This window comes from Notolepis coatsorum (assembly GCF_963971535.1).
Source record: "Notolepis coatsorum genome assembly, chromosome: 6".
NCBI classification, from domain to species: Eukaryota; Metazoa; Chordata; class Actinopteri; order Aulopiformes; family Paralepididae; genus Notolepis; species Notolepis coatsorum.
The window spans coordinates 98,771,723-98,788,513 of record NC_140170.1 but is presented as its reverse complement, the minus strand read 5'-3'; the positions used below and the strand labels follow the sequence as shown (position 1 = coordinate 98,788,513).

The 16,791-nt window shown below is 39.3% G+C and overlaps 1 protein-coding gene across 1 annotated transcript in view; it reads left to right on the top strand.

Annotated features, from left to right (window-relative positions):
* Window positions 1-16,791, top strand: part of igfn1.1 (immunoglobulin like and fibronectin type III domain containing 1, tandem duplicate 1) — a gene marked incomplete at both ends in the record, with an annotated part of 57,319 nt that overhangs the window by 19,049 nt on the left and 21,479 nt on the right. Inside the window, 5 exons of the mRNA XM_084315702.1 lie at window positions 8,917-9,077; window positions 9,234-9,347; window positions 9,469-9,637; window positions 11,963-12,235; window positions 14,150-14,767. Of these exons, the coding sequence (XP_084171828.1) occupies window positions 8,917-9,077; window positions 9,234-9,347; window positions 9,469-9,637; window positions 11,963-12,235; window positions 14,150-14,767 (1,335 nt within the window). The remainder of the gene's footprint in view (window positions 1-8,916; window positions 9,078-9,233; window positions 9,348-9,468; window positions 9,638-11,962; window positions 12,236-14,149; window positions 14,768-16,791) is intronic.

Here is a 16,791-nt window from a genome sequence, read left to right as displayed (position 1 = left end):
ACAGTTTCTACGTCAAATGTATATACTCCCTTTTCTTGACTCCTTCTGTATCACAAACAGTACTGTATTTGCAAATCTGGTATGTCATAAATGTATAGATGTAGCAGTACTGACTATCTGTATGTCATGTATGTCATATATGTCCTGATGAATTGAAAATGGGGGACCCTGATGTAAACAAGACGAAAGTCTTTCTCTGGTCTGCATCCCCTTAACAATTGTGTGTATTGAGCTGTACTGTATTGTACCCATTCTGCAATCTGTTAATAAAGTTTTCAATCAATCAATCAAGGTATTTGGCATTGCTTGCCGAAGCATATATTGTAGTGTCATCTGCATAAATGGAACTGCTTGCATTTCTTAAACTTTGTGGCATATAATTTACAAATATTGAATATAATAATGGTCCAAGGCAACTTCCTTGAGGAATGCCACATTGTAGCGTTTTAAAGCTTGATAAAGTCCCATTAAACAGGACACATTGTTGTCTCATGAATAAATAACTTTTCATCCAGTTAGTAGCTGAGTGTTTGAAACCATAATCAGCTAGTTTTGTAAGCAGCAGTTCATGATCAATGAGATCAAAAGCTGCGCTAAAATCTAACAGTACTGTACCAACTAATAATTTACAGTCAATATTTCTTAGCCAATCATCAGCCAATTGTGTAAGTGCTGTGCATGTTGAATAGCCTGGTTTGTAAGCATGTTGAAAGTCAGAATGTATGTTATTAAGGGAGAAGTAATTTTGAATTTGTTTGAATGCAATTCTTTCCATAAGTATACCTAAAACAGGTAAAATACTGATTGGCCTACTATTTGGTCCAGTGAATGATTCTTTTCTATTTTTTGGTAGAGGAGTGACCTTAGCTACCTTCCATATTTGCGGATAAATTCCTTCCTTAAGACTCAAATTGAATATATGACATATCGGACCAGCAATACTTCCAGCTGATAGCTTCACAAGTCTACTGTCCAGATTGTCGTGACCAGAGGGTTTGTCACATTTCAATTCAGACAATAACTTTTCAATTTCTGAAAGATTTGTGACCAAAAATTCAAATTCACATTCTTTGTCCTTCATGATCTGACTTTTTATAATTTAATCTGATAAATTACCCTTTACAGGTGGCATGTTGTCTCTTATAGTATTTACTTTATTTGTGAAATAGTCATTGCAATAATTTGCAATATCCAAGGGCTTAGTGATGAAACCATCCCCCGATTCAATAAATGATGGTATTTTACCCATTTTGTCTCTACCCATGATTTGATTCAGAGTACTCCATAGTTTTTTACCATCATATTTTGTTTCTTCAAGATCAAGTGTAAAAAGGATTGAAGCAAATGAATAAAGGGAAGATGATTAAACAGAAGGATTTGTAGATACAGTAATAAATGATAATCGATAATTATGAATTCATATTTGACCTTGAACTTGACCTTGACCTTATTATGGCTAAATCATACATCTATGGATAGGGAAAATGCTCCTCTTTCCAATGGCAGGGTTGAATCTGGATTTAGTCATTTCCTTGCGGTTTTACGATAATTTGCATGTTCTCGATAAATTCGTATTTCCGATAAATCGTATAAAACATCAGTACAAATGAAAATATACATTTTGACTACTGTTTTTGATAGGGTTATGGTCTTTACTCTTGGCTAATGCCACTTTGCCGACCTCGAGTGGCTCGGGTGTGCATTGTGCATTTCTTTTAATACAATATATAGATATTTGTTGCCTGTCGATTTCCCTTTCAGGTGACAAAATCCGTTCAGCGGTTCTCGAGTCATACGCCGATATGTGAGGCGTGCCCCAAAGTACGCAAAAGTACACATTACCACCCCCGACTCCCAGGGCTCTAGCTCCGTCAATCATTTGGCGATCTTGAAAATATTTGCACAGGGTTGTAGCCAATGAGTGTGGCTTTCCAATGATCGATTATCAGAGAGTTGCTTCCAGTCAACATGTACAAAACGGATTGTTTTCCATCTGTACATTTCCGTTTTATACCGTTTTGAATATGAGTATAGTTTTGGTGATTCTTAGTAATTCCAGGAAAAGACGCGATAATAGCCCTTTAGTGGAATACACTAAACACGTTGTCATTTTTCGCCTGATTATCGAATCTTCCTGAAATCAACACTAGACTGCGGCGCCCCCCTCCTGCACCCAACAGCACACAGCCACACACACACACAGAGACAGCATCGATCGGGGTAGAAATAAATATCAGATCAACGATCAAATGGATATATAGTGTTCTTACCTTGTATCTGATGTAATGCAAAAGAAATAATCCAATTATCTGATCGCCATTCCAAATACTGGTCGCGGAGGTCCGTCCCACATTACCGACCGTTACATATGAACGGGCGGGCGGGGTTACTGTTCCATGCCATCGTTGTTGAGGCCTACCTTGCCTGAGTATTTAAACCCCGCCCGCACGGCTCGGATCGTCCCAGAAAAGAAACTACACCATTCCCAATGGAATGCAATACAAGCTGGAAGGCGTAGGCGGCGGTATTTGCCCTTTTGCGAGCTCAGACCCATTCCCAATGATAACATCAGGCTGGATGGATGAAAATGAATGGATATCGCTAATAAAAGAAATAGCGATTAAAACTAGGGATGTCCGATATTATCGGCCGACCGATATTATCGGCCGATATCGGCAGTAAAATGTGATATCGGAAAATATCGGTATCGGTTTAAAAACAAAAAAAAACAATAACAATATTTGTTATATATATATCCAGTGAAATTATTAGTTACATGAAATTATTCAGTTTTTTGGACGGGGAAACCCTGCATATATCGGTATCGGTTGATATCGGTTGATATCGGTATCGGAAATTAAGAGTTGGACAATATCGGAATATCGGTATCGGTAAAAAAGCCAATATCGAGCATCCCTAATTAAAACCAGACTATACTCGTGATTGGTGCTGAATGGTCGGCGAGTTAACGCAACTATCATCGGGTCTGGCGTTGAATGAGTTAACTAAGATTAATGAATACATCCTTATTGTAAAGTATTACAATTCATTCATTCAACTTCAATCTATATTTATTCTCGAAGGATCATTGAGAGTAAACTTGCATTTACAATGATGTAGATAAAAATACAGCACAATAAATATAAAATAAAAACAATAAAGTCAACAATAAAACAAAAACAATTGCAGGCTAAGGTGAAATGATTGGTCATGATTAAAAGGATACTAATGTATTGCATTTTAATTTACATTGTGAGACATTCCACGTGTCGAGGACACAGAAGCTAAAACCAGATTTCCCATGTTCAGTGCAAACTCTGGGGGTTTGAAGTGTAAGCCAATCATTGGAGTGAGTATGATAAGGTCCAGTCCAATAATCGCATGATATAAGGGGGAATATCTCCAACAATGGCTTTATATAGAAATAGATGCCAGTGCAAATCATGTAAGGACCACCCTACCTTATTGTACAGGATACAATGGTGAGTAGTGAGTACTATAACTATCACCAGTGATACATAAACGAGTATACAGAATCCAAGGGCTTAAGAGTGGAAGCAGCATGTGTATGAATCACATATCCATAATCCAAGACAGATAGAAAAACTGCTTCAATTACCCTCTTTTTGCTGATCATCACAGAAGGTGGTTCTATTCTGTTTTGCTAGTTTGCTGCCAAGATTGTCAATCAATCAATCACTCTCTTGCAATACAACTCTCCTGTATTCTGTAACTATCTTGCAATCATGTTTGCAACATATTTACAGTATACACATAACATCTTTAAATCAAACCAATGAAAGATGAATGCCACTCATGCAGGAATTCCTATTCTATCCCATTTCAGGTAAATTTGGTGTCTTTAAAGCCATACTGGTGGGCACTCCAGCGCCTACTGTGACATGGAGCAGAGCAAGTGGAGAAATCCTTTTTCACCCTGCAACATGTGAGCAAAAGTATGATCCAGACTCTCATGAACATAGGCTTGAGGTAAGTAATAGGACTGAAAGGAATACAGGGTTAAAAAGGCAATTATTACTTACTTTTTAACAACATTGAAGGACAACACCAGTGTTATAAAGTCTTTGCCTCATCTTGATCATCACCTTGATTACCTAAACGCCTGCTAATCACCATTCCAGTAAATTTCTTTAATTGTGTTTTAGCTAATCACAACTTACAGTAAAACAATACCCGAAACATGTTATCATTTAAATGTTGAAAACGTGAAACTGGTCTGTGTTGAAACTGTTCCATGTTGAAACTGCCATTTGTACTACCTGCAATATACTCATGCCTGCCCAGATGGGAAATGTTAAAGTATCTTACCAGGTACTTAAAATTATGAGCGAAACCATCATTATGCAAGTCATAACCAAGAGAACAATTAGGCGTTTGTTGGCAATGCTTACCGATCTGGAAACGCTACACTGAGAACACATTTGAAAGCCCTGTTGGGAGAGCATCATCAAAGGAATCACGCCAGGCGGCTCAACAAGGAAATCAATGGAGACTCACAGAAGCCTGAGAAGTGGCTAGAAAATTAGTCTCGTTCCCACCTCGGGGGACTACACAATTTTCATTCTGGATGAAAGATCTATTGGTGTAGATTTAGGAATAAAAAGTTCTCCATTTAGAATCCACCCGGTTTTGCACAATTATAATTTTAAAGTTGGGACTAGATCTTTCCTCGCGAACGGATATTTGGTCATCGCGCAGTTATATTTGTTGTAATTGGTGCGAGTTCTGTCACGTGTCTTGCGCTCAACCAATAGCAGCCTCTGTGTTGCCAGGATACGGCAGTCTGACGACAGCAAATATGACTTCCACGGAGTAGCGTTACATCTCGACGAGTACAGAAGAGGATGAAAATGGACAAAAAACACCTTCTAAAGTTTGCAAAAAGGTTTCTAAACAATGTTATATGCATCTCACGTCCGTTCAGAAAGAACGTGTACAAGATTTTACACAGACACGGTGGGATAGATATAGAAACTGTGTTGAACGGTGGCTTAACCTACCAGGCGAGAACCATACCATTGCGGAGACATACAAACATTGTTTAGAGATCGATTTGGCCAATATTCCTGGAGATGCTGGTTTTCACGCTACTTGCGTTTTATCAACAAAAAGCGCCTGGATACAGCTGAGAAACAGGCCACAATGTTCTGCAGCTCAAGATGTGGGTACACTATGTTATGCTGTGCTGAGAGACAGTTTAGCTGTGTTTTTATAGTTTACATAACTAGCAACTAGTTTGCCAAATTTGTATCAAAAACACTTTACCTTGTGATTCCCTGCAATATTAAAGCTGCTGGTAAAAATGTCTGATTCAGATCCCTTTATTATCACTTTTAGTACTTTACAGAAAGAAGAGTGGAAATCTATTTATTGTGGTCCCTCGACCATAGCAGCTTCCAATAATAAAATACAATAAATTTAGCATAGAAAAAAATAAGATGACTAAATTAAAGATTACTATATACAGTTCTAAAAAGTGTGCAGTGCAATACGATAATTTTAGCTTAGAATAAAATAAGATGACTAGAATAAAGATTACTATAACTTTTCAGGAATTAACCCGGATCACTCCTAAACTATATAATATTCACCACGGGATACCGCGCGGACGTATACATGAAAAGATTATCTCTTTTTTGCATGTTCGACGGAAGAAAGTGCCTGTCAAATGACCATAGTATTGTCTCCATAGCTATAATATAGAATATAGATATAGCTCTCCAAACATAGTGACGCACAGTGGAAGTAGGCTATGGAAACCTGGCGCATTAGCTACAAGGATAAGGGTAATGGCTGGCGCCCAATGTGTTAACCTTTTAATTTCCATTTAAAAACAACATAGAATGCAGGTACAAAAATACAAACAAATCACACTACCTACTGTATAACCCTAATCCCCTCATCCTATACATCCCAACCCCAGTCCACACCCTCATCCACCACCACACTTCCCAGGCAACACTGATGTTAATCATCCTCACCACTATCATCTGAGTCATCATCCCATGTAGCCCTATCCTCAGTTTCCTTAGAAACATTTGCATAGTTTTGGCATTGACAAATATCTGTACATGGCAGTTTTGCAGACACACAGGAACATCTTCCTGTCTCACATTTGAGTTGCCTTAACTGAGAACTGTAAGTCACAGTAACCGAACATATTTGAGTTGCTTTAACTGAGAACTGTAAGTCACAGTAACTGAACATATTTGAGTTGCCTTAACTGAGAACTGTAAGTCACAGTAACAGAACATATTTGCGTTGCCTTAACTGAGAAAAGTCTTAGCCAACTGAAAACATTTGAGTTTCTGTGTAAAATCTTGTACGCGTTCTTTCTGAACGGACGTGAGATGCATAAAACATTGTTTAGAAATGTTTTTGCGAACTTTAGAAGGTGTTTTTTGTCCATTTTCGTCCTCTTCTGTACTCGTCGAGATGTAACGTTACTCCGTGGATGTCATATTTGTTGTCGTCCGAGGACCGTATCCTGGCAACTACAGAGGCTGCTATTGGTCGAATGCAAGACACGTGACAGAACTTGCACCAATTACACCAAATATAACTGCGCAATGACCAAGTATCCGTTTGCGAGGAAAGATCTAGTCCCGACTTTAAAATTATAATTGCGCAAAACCGGGTGGATTCTAAATGGAGAACCTTTTATTCCTAAATCTACACCAATAGATCTTTCACCCAGAGTAAAAAGTGCGTAGTTCCCCGAGGTGGGAACAGGATGAAACGATAACAGGATTCACGTTATGTATTATTTTGGTTGAAAATTTGCCAAATGGCCCTAATGCTTTAAAATGTGTTTTAATATAATTAACACTGCCCTGAAGTATTTCTTTCAATATGCTTAGTTCCCTAAGATTTCTCCAGAAGATGCAGATACCTACAAAATTTTTGCAACAAATGAATATGGAAGGGCTATTTGCACAGTCGTCTTGAACGTCATTGCGGGTAGGGCACTAATCACTCTTTCAATCACACTCTCTGTCTTTGTAAACACTTAAAGGGATAGTTCAGATTGTTGGAACCCTAGCCCTATTTGCTACTAAACAATGATGTTGTTGATCGGTAGAGTCCTTTCACAGCATAATTCATGCTTTCCCTGACTGTACAAGCTGACTGAAGACAACTGAAATCTACTCCATAGTGCACACAAAGTAGATTTCAGTCTTCAGTTGTACAGGCAGGAGCTTGTGCTGAGAATAATCATAATAATAATCATGGATTATGCTGAGAAAGGACTCTACCAATCATTGGTAAGTAGTGAATAGGGCTAGGGTTGTAAAAATCTGAACGATTCCATTAAATGAGCCAATATGACATTATATCACCTTAGTTTTGCCAATTTTGTCCATTTTATTACATTGCCTGTATGAATATGTAATGATTATGAAAAAAAAAATCCCCCTTACAGTTGGATTCCATAGTCAGAAGGAACTTCAGAAGTCACAAGTCGATGAAGGTACAGTTCTAAACATTATGTTTTGACCAATCAATTAATAACATAATGGTACTGTAGCTAGCTGACAATTACACCTTTAAATTGACAAACATCATATGTAATGCATGGCACAATTAAAACGGAATCAAAAAAATATTTGACTCTCACCGTTGACTACCACGCATATTCTTTCTGAAATAATGTCCCATGGGGGACAGCAGAAGGGTAGGCACTTCACCTCTATATACATTTCTTACATTCTTACATGTTTCACTTGATTATAAACTTCAAAAGCAATGAAACAAATATGAATCAGTTGCACTTTATTTTAATTGATTAACGTGTTGCTTATTACCATGTATATTAGTAGTATATTGTTTTTTTTATTAGTCATTCAAAAGCACTTATTATAACCAAATTTTTGCATTACCATATTCTACAATTTTCATTCAATCAATCACTGTGCAGATTGATTGAACATTTTATTAACCGATTGCAGAATGGGTACAATACAGTATGGCTCAATACACACAATTGTTAAGGGGATGCAGACCAGAGAAAGACTTTCGTCTTGTTTACATCAGGGTCCCCCATTTTCAATTCATAATGAATTTGAAGTAAGGGTGCAACTTGCTCCGTGCAATCCATTCTTTGTGGATTTAGCCCTTAGTATGCTTTGCTCAGTATGGGCCTTATAAGATGGTACTACCACAATAATAGCTATTCTCCTTTATTAAGACTTAATACATAGCTTTTTATTAATGTGCAACAAAACCCAAACTACAAACACTAAAGTGTAAGTTCATATTTCTTTTGACACCCAGCCCTATTAAGATTAGAAAGTGTTACAATTAGTTATCCACTGTCAATGCTGAAATAAAATCAAGACACTGTGAGTTAGGACATATCATTTACTCACATTCTCACATTTCATATTTTTCTTAAAGGTGAACCCATAGAGTACAAAACCCTTCTTAAAAAACGGTAAGAAAAACATTACCAACATACACCGTAACAATTTTCAGATTTTTGCATGATAATAATGAATGCATGGTACACAAACAAATGATTGGCTTACACTTAAAGTGCATATAGAGACTATACTGAACTTGGTATATCTGCCTTCTTCTGCTTCTGTGCTCCTGAATTGTGGTACAGTACATTGAAATTAGGTCCATGGGTCAATTTAGAGCACTGGTGACCAAGCAGTTCACCACAATAATTGTTTTTAAATTAGTGTTTGAGTGTTTTAAAGGATTCTATTGTTCAATGTATTAGTACAGTGCTATTTATTTGTACTTTGTAAAATGTATTGATGATGATTATGTGATTGTAAATACGCAACGACATTGAAAATGAGGGGGGCTGCCCTTCAATGTAATTTTGAGTCTAAATAAAGATTCAATGAATTAATGAATGCAGTAACCCTGATGGAACACGTGAAGACAAGCTAATGGAGCCTCAGGAGAAAGTCTGGGAGCTTCTGCTTAGTGCGGAAAAGAAAGACTATGAGCGCATCTGTGCTGAGTATGGGATCACAGATTTCCGTGGAATGCTTAAGAAACTCCAAGAAATGAAAATAGAGAGAGAGAAAGAGGTTGCACAGGTATGTGGGTATATCTACTAGTGTCTTGTGGCATTGTTTCAAACGCATTTTTGTCAGTGATATGCCACTTGCTGGTGTTATATGATACACCGGCATAATTGCTCATTGTTGTACACTGTTGATAATACCTGTCTCCTTTCCCTCCACTTGTGCTAGTTTATTTCCAAAATCCATGAGTTGAAACCTATTACGGTCAGTGCTGAAGATGAAGCAACAATTGAGCTTGACATGGACCTTAATGATCCCAATAGTCGAATTTTCCTCTTCAAGGTGAGGTTTTACCAGAGTAAATTTTTGCTCTGTTTTACTTTTATACTTTGTGACATACTGTAATTATTGCAATGTCTTTACATGTATAAATCCTGACATTGTTTCATCATAACTTCTGCAGGATGGTGTCATGGTTCCATACACCAAAGAACTGGGGGACAGCTTGAAGCACAGCTTGAAAAGAGTTGGCAAGAAATTTGTATTCACTATTAAGGGTCTCAGTCCAGAAGATGCTGGACTCTACTCTGTGGATGTTGAGGGTGTCAATGTATTCTCAACTGATTTCCAAGGTAAGCCACCAGTACTGTATTTCTTCCAACTGTAAGTGTATTTTGGTTATATTACTCAAGGGATTCAACACATTGCTAGCTGTGCCCAGGTGAAAATCCAGCTCATCCTGCACTTCTGGCAGTCCCACAATTACCAACCCTCGCTAGTTCATCTTTGTTCAGCAAAGTGAAACAATGTAAATTGTAAATGGACTCCATTTATATAACTTTTATCTGAAACACTTTACAACTTATGCCTCACATTCACCCATCCACTCACACATCCACGCACCGATGGCAGAGGCAACGATGCAAGGTGCCAACCTGCCCATGGGAAGCAGTTAGGGGTTTAGTGTTTTGCTCAAGAGCACTTCGGCATGTTGCCCGGAGGAAACCTTTTTCACTGACGCCCCAATGTCTACGCTTCAACACGTGGATAATGTATGTGCACCTGCCATGAAGATCCCAACCCCTGCGAGGACTGTGCCAAGCTGTTATAGCAGATGAAAGCCATCCGCTACAACATCCTGCGGTGCTACTGTACACTACTGTACGCAGATGAAGAGATGTGCTTCTTCCGTGGTGATGGTCAAGGTTCCTGAGCTGACTTCTGCCCCCAAGAAAGATGCATCTATTGAAGAGCAGCTCCGGCGACGAGGGTTTTGTCATCCTGCCAGGCAGGAGTGCTGAAAGGAGCTCTCATTGAACCTGTAGACTAGAGGAAATACCCCTAAAGGCGCTGTTTACATTTAGTCATTTAGCTGCGCTTTTTATCAAAAGCCACTTACAACAAGTCAGCAGGAGGGGCACACCTCTGGCGGCTAAGGGTAAGTGGTATTGTTCGTCTAGCAGTGTCGAACTTGAGTGCTACACTGAGTGCATAGCATGTTACAAACTGATTTGCTAACCTAGGAACCAGCCCATAACGGGATGCTGGCTAAAGCCTGTTGTTGCAACATTCAAACAGCTGTTTTGTCTTCTGTTTTTGTCATCAGTCCCAGGTGGGTCGAAGGCAAGTGACGTCATACACACTGCTTTTAAAGTGACATACCCCAGGGCACATAAAGGGAATACATATACAGAAAAAGATATGCAGAGAAATATGAACAAGAGTCAAACTTAAGGAGAGGGTATCTTCACCCTATGTAAGTAGTATAGACATATTAGATATTAGCATAGTAGGTAGTAGTATGGTATAGTACTAGTAGCATAGTACATAGTAGTAAAAGACAGTATATTAATTCAGATATTGATTGAAGAAGTGTTTTTAGTACTATCTTTGAAGTTAGTGCTTCTCCTAGTCATTATTTCGGCTATGAGAGTGAATGACTTATGCATGATATCAGTATCCGCTGCTGGTACCGTTATCAGGGATGTCTTAAGCAAGCGGCGTGGTGTTGAAAGTTGAACCCATCCCGGCCTTTGAGGCCCAAGAACATCAACAGTTCTTACAGGGTTATTGTCCACGATATCCTTCTTGTCAGAATGAGGAGGATAGAAGGATGCGTTCGCTACATCCGGTCCAAGCACATTTTTGCTACGTGCAACGCGCGTGGAGTGTTCGCAAGATGGATAAGCTGCTGTTCTGTTACAGGGGAGCCAGCCAAGACATTCTCACTGTCTCAAAACAGAGGCTAGCATGCTGGAGTTCAGATGCCATTCGTCAGGCTTATTCCAGTGTGGGTCTAACCTCTCCGCAGTCTTTCAGACCTTATTCGACTCGAGTGACCTCTGAGTCAGTGGCACTGAACGCGGGGATGAGTGTCGAGACGACATCATGGTTTTCCCTACAGAACGTGTCATCTAGGGGGAAGTGAGGTCCCTAGGGAGCAATTATGGTCTGTACTCACTGCAGGGACCGGATGGGGTTTTGTTAGGGAACTTATTTCTGTTAAGCAGATCGAGTCTTGCCCAGCCCACCGCTTGTGTGGCATATGATTAGATTCAGCTGGGTGTACTCTTTCGGACTTTACTTCATTGCACTAGATACCCACAGTGCTAGCATATTTGTGTTTGCTGAAAGAAGTGAACCAAAGATGGTTGGTAATATGTGGCATTATATACCCTTGGGGTGTGAGATTATAACAAATATTTCTGTGCCACTCATTGTATACAATTTGGAGTAGAGTAAATGGCTGGGGAAGCTCTGCGCTATAGCTCAAGATACATTCATATCTACCATTAACTCTATGTACAGTAGGTATTGTAATTAGCTATTACTGTTTCATTGCTCTACTTATTTACTTACAATTACAAACTTGTTAATTGTTAAATTACATAGATACAACAGTAGTTAACTGTCTTTCTCTTTCTCTCTCTCTGTCTCTCTCTCTCTCCACCTTGCAGTGCCTCCAGTGGATTTTGCTGTAAAAATTATGGAAGTTAAGGCAGAGGAAAGAGAGGATGCCCTCTTTCAATGTGTCTTAACTGCACCTATGAATGAGATCAAATGGCATTGCAAGAATGCTCCACTGACACATAGTGACAAACATGAAATCAGCGTATCTGACGATAAGCTCATCCACAAATTGATTGTGAGAGACTGCATGCCTTTGGATGCTGGGATCTATGCAGCTGTGGCAGGAATCAAAACCAGCAATGCCTGGCTTGTGGTAGAAGGTGAGATTTATTTATACATTCTCATTTGTTTTGACATCTTGCAGGATTGTAATGATGAATGCAACACATCTAACGCATGTTTCGATCTGTATGATTGTTTAAAGGCCCAATACTGTAATCCAAACAAATTTAACAAATGGGTGGCCCCACCACCACAAATAAAATATAGCAATGGAGATTCAGATTCAGAGTTTTATTTGCCACATGGAAGCAATACTATCATACAGGGCAAAAGGAGCAGGAAGAAGAATAAATCTTATGATTACCTGCCCCCTATTCCTAAACTAAACAAGTATCACTTGGTGGTTGGCGTACAACCTAATTTACACAAAATAATAATTCATACCATATACAAAGAAACAAACAATCCACGATTAAACTAAAATAATAATAAAGAAGAAGAGAAAATATATAAATATTCAGATTCACATTTGAATCTCATACTGACTAAAATAATTTTTTTTTATAATTATTTTTGAATTGACAAACACTATTACCGGTACTTCCCTTAAGCTCACTATGGAGAGAATTCCACAACTGTACACCAATAACTGAAGGACACATCTGTTTAAGTGTGGTACATGCCCAACTAAAATGTAATTTCCTCCTACTAAACTCATTTATTTATTTTTTTTAATCCCAATTTCGTATTATCCAATTCTACCCTCCCCTGTCTCAAACGTTGTTAGACCATGCCTCCCACTGGTCGGCTGCAATGTGGACGAAGCCTTGCATCACGTGTCCCCTCCGGTACACGAGGAGGCAGCCGTCGCATCTTTTCACCTGTACAGCGCGATCTCTCAGTGGCGAGGAGTAACGTGTGGGAGGCTCATGCTGCCCCCGATACTTCCTGATTCTGCTGTACAGGCGCACCAACCGACCTGTAGGAGTCGCTGTCCACAACGTCCGATCCCCACCCACCGGCTTTCCCACCCCCTAATACTGCCAATTGTATTAGTATGAACGACCAGCCAAGCCGGAAGCAACGCCGAGAGCTGGGCTCGAACCCAGCATCTCCTGCGTTAGTGGCGAGCGCCTTGCCCACTGCGCCACTTAGCCGTTTAAACTCACTTTCTAAATGAAAAATATTTTGTAACTTTTCTGGCAGTATCTTATTTCTTGCCCTAAACATAATTAACACTGTTTGAAACTTAACCATGTCTTCAAGTTTAATTATTCTAGATTTGATAAATAATGTTTGTGTTCTCGATAATTCACTTTATGTGTGATTCTTGCAGTCCTCTTCTGTAGTATATATAATGGTTTTATATTAGTCCCATAAGTATTCCCCCATACTTCAACACAATAACTAAGATAAGGTGAGATGAGTGTGAACAGTAGAGTGTTCTCATTGCCTCATACTCTCTAACACATCCTTTACTTTATTCATAACAAAAATACTCTTGGACGTCTTTTTTTTAACATGTGCTATGTGAGATTACACCAAGACAAATTAATTCAGTAACTCTCTCAATATCAACTCCATCTACGTACAATACTATGCTTTCATCTCGTCGATTGCCAAAAATCATAAATTTCATACAATATATTCAGCTAGTTCCTTTAAATTATTTCCAGAGCAATTTTTTTTTATAATCAGATACTTTCTAATTGCTAAAGAAAACAGTTTAAATTCTATTTGCTGTATTCTGTGGCTGTAAAATGTTTGTTTACACTACCTTACTAATGTTTGTAAACATTGGAGTAAAATAGATCTATATTCGGATGAATGATGCCTTAGGGAAATTCCTAAAAGCTTAATTTCCATTTACAGATCAAATTCTTCAAGAATGTATGTGAATGTATATAACCCACATTTATATGATACAAAAAATACAGGTTGGGGATTTAATTCTGAATATTAAACCAACCTAATAATACCTGTCATGTTTTTCTCTTCTTGATCTCCTCTAGTTGAGACTGATCCTGCAAAAAAGGGGAAGAAGGGAGCTCGCAAAACTACAATGGCTGGGGGGGGGAGTTCTGATGAGGAGCTAGCAAAAATAGCTAAAGAACAGCAGGATAGATATATAAAAGAAATGATAGAGAAGAACGACCTTGCCAAGAAGCATGAGGCTGAGAGAGAGGCTGCTGAGGAGGCAGCTCTGGCTGAGTTAATGGCAGGAGCATCAGAAGCAGCTAAAGCCAAAGCTGCAGCCAGGGCCGCTGCTAAGGCGAAGGCTAGAGGTAGAGGAGCCGGTGCTGTAGATGCTGATACAGCTGATGGTGGTGCTGGTGGTGGAGCTGGAGGAGGGGCTGGAGATGGAGTTGGAGGAGAGGCTGGAGGGGCTGGAGGTGGAGCCGGAGGAGGGGCTGGAGGTGGAGCCGGAGGAGAGGATGGAGGGGTAGATGGTGCTGGAAGCGGAGCTGGGGCAGGAGGCGGAGCTGGAGGCGGAGATGGGGGAGGTGGTGACGGAGGAGATGGAGGAGATGGTGGTGGAGGAGATGGAGACGACGAAGAAGTAGGAGAGGATGGAGTAAAGCGAAAGAAACGTGCAAGAGATGGACCACTTGTGCCAGACACCGTGATAGGTGAGAAGTTCATTCATCATTATCTTGATAAATTTGACATGACAACATTTCTTCCAAAATTCAGGATGACTTCTGTTCCAGTAGTAAGAATGGGAACATCTGGATGTTTATTAGGGTGTAGTAATCATTTATCTTCAAAGGAAAATTTAAGCAATGTTGGACCTTGAGAATTTCTGTCACATATTGATTGATTGATTGATTGAAAATGTTATTAACAGATTGCAGAATGGGTACAATACAGTACAGCTCAATACACACAATTGTTAAGGGGATGCAGACCAGAGAAAGACTTTCATCTTGTTTACATCAGGGTCCCCCATTTTCAATTCATCATAACATATATGACATACATGACATACAGATAGACAGTACTGCTACTGTTTTGGTATGTTTCTTTATTGTTATGCTCTATACATTTATGACATACCAGATTTACAAATACAGTACTGTTTGTGATACAAAAAAGCGTCTAAAAAGAGAGTATATACATTTCACGTAGAAACTGTACATTGGAGGAGGTTGGGTAGGTGGGGTGGGTTGGGTAGGTGCGGTGGGGGGGGGGGGGGACTGTACATTAGAGGTGGTTGGGTGGGTGGGGTGGGGGGGGGGGGTGTACAGGTCGTATGGATTGCCACCAAAAATGATGTTATCCATGACAGCTGTTATTGAAATGGCCCACTACTGGCTAAAATTCCCCAAATTCCATTTGTAGATTCCCCAGAAGAAATAGTTAACAACACAAAGTCATTCACAATCACTCATTTGAACTTCTCATATTCAAGTGAGGACCATTAGACTCAAGATTATTTCCCCAAAACGAGATTATGGATTCACCCCGACTGCTACTGCGCCCACTGCAGATCCTTGATGTAATTGTGATGACTGGAATAGTTTTTATTCAAATATTTGCAAATTTGCTGAGAAGACCAATGTCTTCAAATATAGGTTTTAAAAATATATATAATTTGGCCAAATAAATGCCAGAAAAACACATGGCAAATAGGAAGTGTACTCTTGTCCGATTTGAAAAAATAAGTTTGTCCTACAATAGTGAGGAGGCCTGTCAAGTTTGAGTCATTTGGCTTTATGGTGGAGCTATTCTCAAAAAACTAAAAATGTGAACTACTCCATATGATTCAATAAAATTACTTTGTCCAATTTGCACCTCACTTGACAAAAAGGCTGTCTGTCCTATGACACCAAGAAGGCCTGTGCAGTTTTAATAAATTTCACAAAATGGTGGCACTATTCCCACAAAAAGAGTTAACTACTCAACAGCTTGTCCAATCATTTTGAAACGTGCTGTTACTCTGTCATGTATATCCTGCCATTGTCATAAATATGAAACATAAAATAGGGTTCTTATATGGTAATTTACAGTAGGATTTCTCAAAAACACATTACTCATCCTAGGTCATTCACTTGATTCCCACTAAACATTGTGTGGAATTGAGTGGCCAGTGTTTAATTTGTAAACCAGGAGGTCCCGGTCCGGCAGGTAAGGGGGAAAGATAAAATCAAAACCTTAGTGCCAAGCGCACAGACAACACAGGTGCTGCTGAAACTAAACAAGACTGTCATAATAAACAACACTATGTGCAGCACACCAATATAAATATATTGTTGCATCTTCTGATGTAACAATGGTGCCTAGGCTACACATGCACTATTATTCCCACAACAATCAGACTTACAATGGCCGTAATAATTTCACCACACATCACAAATGCCCACTAGCTGTGGGGCTCACATTAATATGCCAAAAATATTTAGACACTAAAACGTATGCATTAATTTTAAACCACTTGCCAGCATACAGTGTATCTATTTGTGGGTGTTGCATTCCCCCCTTCATTCAGCAACACTACACAGAGAATTATGGCAATAAAAAACGTGTGCAAATACCTTTCTCCCCCCCCCCCCCCCCCTAATATCCCACAAAGTAGCCATGCTGTTTCAGTACAATGCATCATTCTCCCTGCTTCATAATGTTACTTCTAGGGTCTTTGGCTGTGTCCTTTGAT